At 57.8% G+C, this 9,689-nt stretch overlaps 2 protein-coding genes across 2 annotated transcripts in view; both read left to right on the top strand.

Moving 5' to 3' along the window:
* The window catches only part of VOLCADRAFT_119793 (uncharacterized protein), a gene marked incomplete at both ends in the record, with an annotated part of 18,831 nt that extends 13,977 nt beyond the window's left edge, over window positions 1-4,854 (top strand). The window contains 7 exons of the mRNA XM_002957814.1: window positions 285-349; window positions 730-852; window positions 1,326-1,344; window positions 2,851-3,163; window positions 3,510-3,635; window positions 4,151-4,250; window positions 4,710-4,854. Coding sequence (XP_002957860.1) covers window positions 285-349; window positions 730-852; window positions 1,326-1,344; window positions 2,851-3,163; window positions 3,510-3,635; window positions 4,151-4,250; window positions 4,710-4,854 — 891 coding nt within the window. The remainder of the gene's footprint in view (window positions 1-284; window positions 350-729; window positions 853-1,325; window positions 1,345-2,850; window positions 3,164-3,509; window positions 3,636-4,150; window positions 4,251-4,709) is intronic.
* A 670-nt stretch (window positions 4,855-5,524) lies between these two features.
* Window positions 5,525-9,689, top strand: part of VOLCADRAFT_107834 (uncharacterized protein) — a gene marked incomplete at its 5' end in the record, with an annotated part of 12,833 nt that continues 8,668 nt past the window's right edge. The window contains 8 exons of the mRNA XM_002957813.1: window positions 5,525-5,556; window positions 6,439-6,589; window positions 7,305-7,394; window positions 7,842-7,876; window positions 8,400-8,471; window positions 8,813-8,935; window positions 9,303-9,369; window positions 9,663-9,686. Of these exons, the coding sequence (XP_002957859.1) occupies window positions 5,525-5,556; window positions 6,439-6,589; window positions 7,305-7,394; window positions 7,842-7,876; window positions 8,400-8,471; window positions 8,813-8,935; window positions 9,303-9,369; window positions 9,663-9,686 (594 nt within the window). The remainder of the gene's footprint in view (window positions 5,557-6,438; window positions 6,590-7,304; window positions 7,395-7,841; window positions 7,877-8,399; window positions 8,472-8,812; window positions 8,936-9,302; window positions 9,370-9,662; window positions 9,687-9,689) is intronic.

The raw sequence follows: 9,689 nt of genomic DNA, 5'->3' as shown, positions 1-9,689 counted from the left end.
TTTGCGGGTGGGCTCTGCCTCGTGTTGTTGAAGTCCCCGGAGAAGGTGGACGCTCCGGAAGAGGGGGTGCGGCTGCTGCGGGCGGTGATCCGACTCGGGAGGCAGGGGGGGGGAGAGGAACAAACTGCGGGGAACTGGAGGCGGGAGATGGGAGTGCATGGCATGGCGAGGTGATGAGCTGAGTACAGCTCGACACGATTTCGACGTTGGAGGGGGGACCTAGCTGTACTGATGGTTCTATTCTGTCGGTTCATCATAACCGTACATTGTCGTACGACTCGCAGGAGCGCGGCAAGCTGGACAAATTCATGGAGAAGCGGCGCAAGAAGAACGCGGCAAAGGACCACAGGTGAGGGCGGGTGGGGAGTTCGGCTGACCCGACTGACCCGACTGACCGGACCGGTCGGGACCACCACTGGACATGAGGGGGGCCTGCAGCAGTTGATGATGTGCCCGGATGGTGCTGTGTGTCGTTGGCCCCCTAGTAGTGCGCTGCCCGTACCCCAAGTTGTCGTACGTACATCAAGCTATGGTGTCCCGTCCTTTGCCCGTCTGTGTCCCATCAGAGTACAGCCCGGGGGTGCTTTGTGGCGGTTTTGGCGGTTGTTGCTTTCGCGCCATCACGTTTGCATCACCATCTGAAATGCCCCCCCCCTGTGTGTGTATGTATGTATGTCCGCCTCGGTGGCTGTGTTGTTTCGTGGTGTGTCCTCAGGTACCTGCCCTCAGGTCGCCGGCAGCAGCAGGGGGAGTAGCAGCAGTAGCAGCAGTAGGCAAGATGGTTCAGAAACGGTGCAGCGGACAGCTACAGGACCGGCAGCAGCAGCAGCGGCGGCAGCGGCTACCACCCTGGTGGGGGGTGTTGTTGCGGGTGTCATGGCTGTGGGTGTAGCGGCCTAGCGGGGGGGGAAGGGGGTTGCTTGCACTGCGATAGCAGCAGCAGAAGCATAGCTGTGGTGTCGGTAGTGGCTGCGGGTAAATGAGTGGATTGGCCGTCCTGGGTCCCAGTCATGTGGTGTCACCTGGGGGGGTGCCGGGGGGATTGCGCTCCTCCCCGGAACGAGTGGTGCCGCCCTTTGTGGTCCCCCCGGGGGGGGTCCCAGTACTTTGGATCGGCCACTGGTGCCGATGCCTGCCTGCTGGGGAGGTTGCGGCAGAGGGGTCGTCCTCCTTCCGGACTGGGGGGGGAGTCCCCAGGACCAACCCTGTCGTCCCTCACTCTTCCCGCCTGGAGTTGGACGAGACGTGCCACGTGTCGGTGTAGCTGCAGTCGCTGCGTGCGTGTCGCTGGTGACGTGGCATGTGATGTGGTGCCGCACACCTAGGCCTTATAGGGCCAGATCGGTGCGTTGGTGTTCTGGATGCCGGTGGGTGGACTGTGTGGTGAGACGCGGGGCGTCGGACCTGTATCTGCAATTTAGCCGACATTGTGTACGGCATTGGAACAGGGTGACGTGGCTTCCTCCCCCCTTGAGGTTTCATTCTGTACGTTACCCGTACACCGGGGTTAGGGGGCCGGTAGGACAAGGAGGAAGTGCTGGAGGTTCCCCTGCCTGGCCCCCTCTCCTCATACACACTTGCCCTGGCAGCAGCTTCACTCGTTCGTGGTTCGTCTTTCCCCCCTCTCCCCGCTGGGATTTGGATGTGGTTGTGGATGTGGTTGTGAAGTGGAAAGTCGTTTGGAGGACGAGGTTGCGGCTTTCCATGCATGCGCTGCTGCGGCTGTAGCCTTGTGAAGACATCCGTGCAAACTGGTGATCCGTCCCCTGCAACGCCCTACGGCTCCCGGTTCCGGCCCGGCCAGCAGTACACAGCAGGATTCCTGGGAACCGTGAACCTCGCAGGCTAGGCAGGGCATCGACCGGACCATCATTGGCAGGTGTGCCCCCTTGGTCGCAGAGGGGGAACAATCAAGCAAGCGAAGTTAATTACATTACTAGGTGGACAGCTTTTGCCGCGCAGCCACACCGGTGCGCGTGATAACTCGGTGGAGTGATGGCGCGCAAATGCTGGAGAACTGCAAACGCACTTGTTGGGAATAACGCCTTCGGTCTCTTTGACTTTCAGTTGTTCACTCCTGCGGGAGTGTAAGGTTGGGCAACATGCGAGGGCACGTGTCGGGAGGAGAGGACGGGGCTGCGACATCACGTCGGTACCGCAGGCGCTACTTACATATGACTCTGGGTGGTTTTGCCAGGGAGGCACAAGTGTATGAGCTGACCCTTGGGAACCCTTGGGACCTTGTTTTCTCCAACCGCTACCGGAAGGTTTCAATAAATTGTTTTCTTCATCCTTGAAACTAAACTACAAAAAAATATTATCACCATCTGCAAAAGCATACTTTTATTCTGCTCTCCATCTTAACGCCGGAAAGCAACGCCGTTTTGGACGTTGGTTTGGCAAGCGAGGTTACCGTTCGCCCCGCGGCTCTTAGTAAGCCGCCGTCGCTGTCAAGGACCCTTTTACTTCATGACGCGGTACAAATTTCGCAACATTGGATCGGATGCGTGTTTGCAGAAGCTGGCGAACCCCTTGGGCAGCCGAAGAAGCCAGCATAAACCGTTCGCTTCCGGTACGGAAATTGTGCGCCACCCTCGGAACACAAGAGCGCATCGTGTATATATTCGGGACATCAAAGTGTGCCTGGCATCACCGGAAGAGAATCTCATCTATTTGAAACCGTAGCGCACGCATAGATAGACGCGGTAGTACTCAGGAGCTTTATTCCGACTTCAGCGGGAGACGTCCGTCCACTTACTCAGGTACGTACAGCCTGAATCTCTTGGTAACTATGGCGACCAGTGCTGCGTGTTGCAGGATTGCCCCTTCACTCTCCTCATCCCCTGCCAGGCGAAGAGACCAGTCATGGCGCGGCGCAATGAACGATCGGCTACCGCGTCCGCGCCCCTGGTCGCGGCGCTGCTGCTCGTGGTTCTAGTGGCGACGACGCCGACCTGCATTCGGGCGGCCGGTCGCAGCCTGTCGCAGCGGTCATTCTCGAGTGCGGAGGCGGAAGCGCAGGCGAAGGCCGCGTCCTTCGGTTTCGGATTCGGTCCCTTCTTCGGAGGCAGCGAGGCCAGCGCGAGCGCGGCTGCGCGGGCAAGGTCCAGCTCTGGGCTGTTGTTCCCTCTGTCCAGTGACGCAAATGCGAACGCCAAAGCAGGTGATGTGATACATTTAGTTGCCCACATTCAGCGGATGAGGCCTTTGAAGTCGTATGTATTCGGTGCCTTGGATTTTAACAGTCCTCTTTCCTAACGGGCGAATTGGGTGAACCGACGCCAGTAAGAGTCGTTAGATCCTTTGACGACGGCGGACGAGTCATCGTGCCTGAAGTCAGGCGTGCAGCAGGTGTACTTCCCCTTCCCCCCGCGGAAGCAAATGGGCATCACTTCAAATCTACTTGTGCACTATTTACCTTGTTGCTTGTTGCGTTTGGAGCAGTGAAAGAAAGGTTCTGTCCTTCACTTGGTTGCCCTGGGCTCGTCCGGTATCCCCTCGCTGTGCAGTGGCGGAGAGTGTCGCCGATCGGTTCGCCCCCCGCTTCGGTCTGGACCAGAGCGGTGCCAAGTGCCTTGCGAACGCACTGGCCTCGGCCACCTCCAGCGGCCAGGGGAGCAGCAATGCCAACGCAGGTATGTGGACAGGAGCCGGACCCAATTCCGCAGTGCCCGAGGGAACTCCTGCCCCATTTGCAATGGCATTGCAGTTTCTAGCATGCTAATGCGCCTCGTCTTGTGCTACGTTACGCGTGTACATGAGATGTGTTGTGCATTTTACATTGTGTTGTGTGTCCGCTTCTCTGTCGAGCTCATACCGCACATTGAGACGTGTGCGGGACGACCTCCACTCGTCTCGAGGCATGCACGCAAGTGTATCGCCTCCTAATAATGGTGGTAAACCAATGGTGGTATTTTCCGTACAGATGACAGCCCATCTGCGCGATAGTGGACGGGTTTCTTCCTATTTTCCTGCTCTCAATCGCACCGATTGCGCTCCTGGGGGATCATGTCTTATGTTAGGGTTTAAGCAAGGTTTATGTTAGGCCTTTTTAAACCCTAAGCTTCGTGTTAGTTAGCATATTTTCAGTTGTCTGTCCGCTGTCTGTCCGCCTTTCCCCCCTTAACCGGCCCCGTGCTGCGGTCTGCAGAGGCGAAGGCCAACAGTCTGGCCGTGGGTGGCGGCGGACTGGGTAGTCTGGCGAACTGCGGGGCCCAGGCGACAGCGACCGCCAGCTCCATGTCCTGCCAGTGAGTGCGACATGTGTGACTCTTAACTGCAGGGGATGGGTGTGCAGTGCTGGGGGGAGCCCCCTGGGGGCTGTAGTGAGGTAGCTTCGACATGGGTGGCAGGAAGGGATGGCTCGTAAAACTGCATGTGCGCGACAAACAAGGACACAGTCTCACCTCCTGCCTGCCTAAGATCCGGGTGGGAGTGGCCCGCGCCATGGGCTTGCCGGGCTGTGCCAGCTCTGTTCATACACGAGGCTCCACATCGCGCTGCCAAGCGTCCTGTGTAACGAAAGCAATTGCTGCAAGATGGTATCGTAGCGTTCAATGAACTATGATGTGTGTGCCGCTTTGGTGGATTCCGTCGGACGCGACCAGCGAGGTGCACAGTCGTAGAATGCGTCCTCCCTCAGGATTTCCCTTTCCAAATGAGGTCGGACCTAAGTCTTTTAACGTTGCCTGCTATCTTCGCTGCTGCAGGCGTTACGCTGTCCCCAGGGACGGCAATCTGTGCGACTTCGCTGGTAACTTCGCTACCGACTGCAAGGGTCTGCAATTGATCAACCCCAATGTGGGCGCTGTACGCGCCGGTCAGAGCATCAGTGTGCCGCCCTGCAGCGCCTAGAAGCCCCCGCGCGGCTGCTAAACGACAGTGTGAAAAATACTGCCAGTAGTTACGAATAAAGGATGCAAATGTGTGTTGCGCATGGATGGGAGTGAGATCTGGGGTAAAGCGGGAGGTGCGCAAGAGTGCGAAGTGGAGAATATGGAGTGCGCATATCAGTTTTGTTCGTTCACGATTTTTCTCTTCAGTAGGAAGTAGTGGGTTGTCTGGTAGGTGTTGCTACCTGTTGTTGCTTGGGAAAATCAGGATAGTTGATTGTCCTGGCGGTTGACTTCATTCGGTTGGTTGATTCCAATGTGCATCGGACTCGGCAACGGATTCCGATGTGCATCGGACTGTACATAATAGAATAAACAACTGTCCAGGTGTTGTGTTGGACTACAGGATCTTGGCTGTACGCCACGATCACAACCTGGGACGTGTAGTAATCGGAAATGTGTAGAAGTTTGGAATGTAAGCAATTAATGCGCTCATAACTCAATTCTACTACTTTCATTGACGATTTTTAGGCCCGCACCTCAAAACTCAAAAGCTAGATCGACCACCAGATTTAATGCATGTTCAATAATACTTTCTATTGACACCCCGACAACTGCGTAACCATTCTGTTTCTTATCTAATTAATCCTTGTGGAGGCTTGGGACGCATGCGCTGAGACTGATTCCCAAGAATGCAGGAATACGTCTCTGGGACTGGCTCCAGGTAACGTAGTGATACTTCTCTACGCGATCCTCGCCAGCATCGCACGCGGGCAGGATAACGTGCAAATGATTCCTCAGGGTTACACAGGTTGGGGCTCCGAAGCTCCGATGGGCGTTGCACGCGAGCCGGTCGGGCTCCAGTGTCAAAACTAACAACTGAAGCTCCAAATAAACTTGCTACTACGAATGGTCTTGCGCTGCGACGCCCACGGCTTGCCATGTCCTCGACTAGCCCTTAAGGAATTGCTCGTCTGCGATGAGGGCAAGGCCAACCTAAACCTTTGGTTCTGTGTCTATGCTTGCGAGCGATCGCCTTTGCGGCAGTTATGGGCCGACTCCCATTAGCCAGTTAGCGCCCTCTAGTTAGGTTAAGATAACTGGCGTTCCACTCCACTAAACGTTGGCTAACTGTCGCGTGCTTCTATGGTAGCTCACTTATGCCAGCTGTAGTCGTACGGCATTTTCGTTGGTTCTTGTCATAAAGCAATAATCCGATTTATAAAAATACAAGAATACAGAGTTTGTTTTGAACATGGACGGAATATGGACGGAACATGGACTGCAAATGGCCATAGAAGATATCCGCCGCAGTCTCTTCTTCGCATGCGTTGCATTTGGGCTACTAGAACGCAATTTTTCCTGAAAGGCTATTATCCTGATTCTTAATATAGTGTAACTAGGTTTCGCAAACTTACCGGTCTCTCGGGTTGTAAGTTCACCGTGCACCGAAGCAAACTAAGTAAAGCATTATAATTATTACAGCTTCCACACACCTAGATGATATTTATATTTGCTTATTTTGTGGAATTGAGCTCGCGTGACCCTGAGTACCGGCTAACTACTATGGAGGGCGGTATGCGTCCCCAAATGTCGCGTGCTTCAGGTGCCCGACTTTTAGCCTCATAGTCATCTTAAATATCCACGCTGGCTGGCTAATGGAAGCCGGCCCTATGAGCACCATCAATGTCGAAAGTTCGCTACTCCAAAGATGGACATATGGCATACTGCAGAATCCTGCTGTGAAAAGTGACCAGGTGTGTTGTGAAGTAATCTTCGTAAAGGATTCAGATTATGGTCCAAAAGCGCACAAGGGTGTTCCCGCTAAAAAAATACGGCACTTAACGTGCACTTAGCGTGTTACTCGGATAGATGCCAGTCGAGTGATCGCAAGGCCTCCAAAGGCAGGAAAAAAACAAATTGAACAAGCTTTCTGGGGCGATCTTGGAGATCGTGTTTGCTCTCGACGTGTTTAATGCATGCGCAAAGACTTGCCATAAATTGCACGCCGTAAAGTCAGGGAAAATTCTAAGATTTGTTTGATAAGGTTGAACTTTCTTGAGTTGTGAGCCTTTAGCGATTCCCATGTGCGCTGAGTAATGACGTGAAATCTGCTTCCTGCTGGCGGCTGAATGAATGGAAGACGATGATGATTATGTGGATGTCGACATTGATCAAATAGTTCAGGCACATACGTCCCGTGGCTCCGGGCAGGTATGGATGTGGCAACATCCGGTTAGGTACAACTTGTTGGCAGCGTCCTGATGTTTTTTCGTTCGTCTTGTAACCATTGATGCCTACGTAAACAGGTGAGCACGCAGCCTGGACCCAGCCAAGTTGGACGCACGGAATCCACACCTGTGCCGGCGCCCGTAGCGCCTCTGCCCCGGTCAAGCGGCCCTGGGGGCCTCCTGCCGCCGTACTCCAATCCTTACCACCCCCCGGCCAATGTGCCCACGGCCTCCACACCAGCGTGCAACCCTTATGGTGGCCATCCGCAGTACGGCGGACAGCCGCCTCGGGCCCCAGAGCAGCAAAACCAGCAATACCAGCCGCCGCCCAGTGGGTCGCTCTTCCAACGCACGCAAACGGCAGCACGTGGAAGCAACACCCCCCTCATGCGGCTGCCACCGTACAACACCGTTAATTCCGCCGCAGCGGCGGCTAGCAGCACCAGCAGCGGCGCCACAGCTCCCGCAACGGGTGGTCCAGGGCCCCCCGGGGGGCGGGGACTAGGGCCAGGAGCCGCATACCAGTACCAACAACAAACCTCCTCGACAACCTCTGTCGGCGCGCTGTCGCTCAGCAAACCGCGTAGCCTCGGTCAGCAACTGGGTTTCGGAGCGCCTGCCGGCTCGGGACCCCCCGGCACCGGCATGCACAGTGCAGCGTACGGAAGCTACGGCGCTCCATTCAGCATCAGCAACAGTCAGATGCCCGGTAGTACGGCAGGTGGAGGTGGTCTCGGTGCCACGAGCCACGTGACGGGGACGTACGGCCCCCCTGCAGCTGCTGCTGACGGGGGGCCCATCTCGGGCGGCGGTGTGAGGGGCGCAACAGGCCCCCCGTGTAAGACTGGTAGGTTCCCCACATGGGTCGTGAGGAGGTGGTTGTGGTGGCAATCGCACGGAGGGGCTATAATGCTGCGACTTCCGGTGCAGTAGTCGTGCCTGCAGTGCCTGCATGGCGTGTATTCTGCATATCGATACTCCCGGGGAGAAGCTCTGAGGCGGCCAGGACCCATGTATCGACTCAGGTGGACTGGGTTGCACCAATGTGTCTGTCTATCTGTCGGTCACTGTGAGTCGAGGGGTGCCCAACATGCGGCCATGCGGCGCACGTCATCAAGTAGACCCGGTGACCGGAACCCTTCTTAGGGAAACTGGGGACCGCAACTCGGACCGGGTACGAACCCCTGCACTAGGAGCCAACTGCCCACTGCCGCCGGCGGTGCCCCGGAAGACCTCCGTTCCGAATACCCCGCCGGCCCACAATGCACGAACTCCTTCCTTGCTTGGCTCCCACCCACCTCCGGCCCGGACTCACCTCTTGTCCCCGGCCCTGCAGGCGCTATCCCCCCGGGGCCTACACCCCCCACCAGCATTGGGGCTCATGCGGGGCCGGCAGCGGCACCAGCAGGTGCACTGGGCCCTACCCCAGCAGTAGCGGCAGCAGCAGCAGCAATACCGCCGCCCATGCTCGGTCCAAGTCAGGGTGCTGGTCCCGGTCCGGGGCCCACCACTGCCCCCGTCACCCTCACCACCAGAGGGCCCGGCAACGGCGGCGTCAACAACACAACCTCGGGGGTATCACCCGCTGGCGCCAGTTACACAGCAGGCGGGGCAGTAGCACAGCCACCAGGGGGCCTGCCGCCGTACAGGTCCAGCACTGGCGCTGCCGCCGCCTCTGGCGGTGGTGGGGGAGTGCTGCCGCCGGGCCCCCTTGTGGCGGCTCAACCCCCCTCTGTTTACCCCTCCCAGATGCCCCCTGGACCCCACCCGGGGGGCCCATTGCCACTCCCCGGATTGGGAGGAGGCGGGGGAAGCGGAACTACTGGCGGGAGTGGTGGTGGTGGCGGCGGCGGCGGGTTGTACCCAGGCAGCGTAGGTGGCGGCGGCGGCAGTAGCTACGGAGGCGGCGGTGGCTGTGTTGCCGCTGTGCATGCACATGGGCCTGGTGGACCCGATGTGGGCGCACTGAGGGCCCACAACACCTCCCTGGAGTAGGTGCCTTGCGTGTGTATGGCGCTATGTACATGCGTATATATGTGTGTGTTCACGTGGCCCTAGGGAAATTCCAGGCTTGTATTTGAATATTGGACGAGGCGGCTGCGGGGTTGGGAGTTCGGTTTTGAGGAGGTTCGTGTCACCGGGGGAGGGGTTGCAGAGTGAGGGGCTGTGGGGAGAGGGAGTGGGACCTGTGAGCTGTTGTCCTGCCTGCCCTCCCGCGACACCCCGGCCCTGGTGGTAGGGCCCAGGTGGAGGCCCTCAAGAGGCAGCTGCAGGAGAGCGCGAAGGTGGCCCAAGGGGCGCAGTCGGTGAGAGGGGAGGGGAGGGGGGGAGGGGAGGGTTGTGCCCGGTGTCTCAACTTGGAAACCAACGTAAAGCAGTGGTGGCACACAAGGCTGCGGACGTACCTCGACCTCGCGAGGACAGAGGAGCCACGGCGACCCCCCCGCAGCAGCAGTGACCAGGAGACGTGCGCAAGGAGGGAGATAGAATAGAGTTAGCAAGGTGGGAAAGGGGGAGGGGTGGAGGAGGACCTCTGAAAGGGGTTGGTTGGATCCCCTTGTCACCATCACCTCTTTACCGCCGTTACCTCCTCCTGCAGCTCCCTGTCAACATCCCTCCCCCGGTG

The sequence above is a fragment of the Volvox carteri genome (assembly GCF_000143455.1).
Source record: "Volvox carteri f. nagariensis unplaced genomic scaffold VOLCAscaffold_80, whole genome shotgun sequence".
NCBI classification, from domain to species: Eukaryota; Viridiplantae; Chlorophyta; class Chlorophyceae; order Chlamydomonadales; family Volvocaceae; genus Volvox; species Volvox carteri.
The sequence above is the reverse complement of the archived record's forward strand: the minus strand, read 5'-3'. Positions and strand labels throughout refer to the sequence as shown.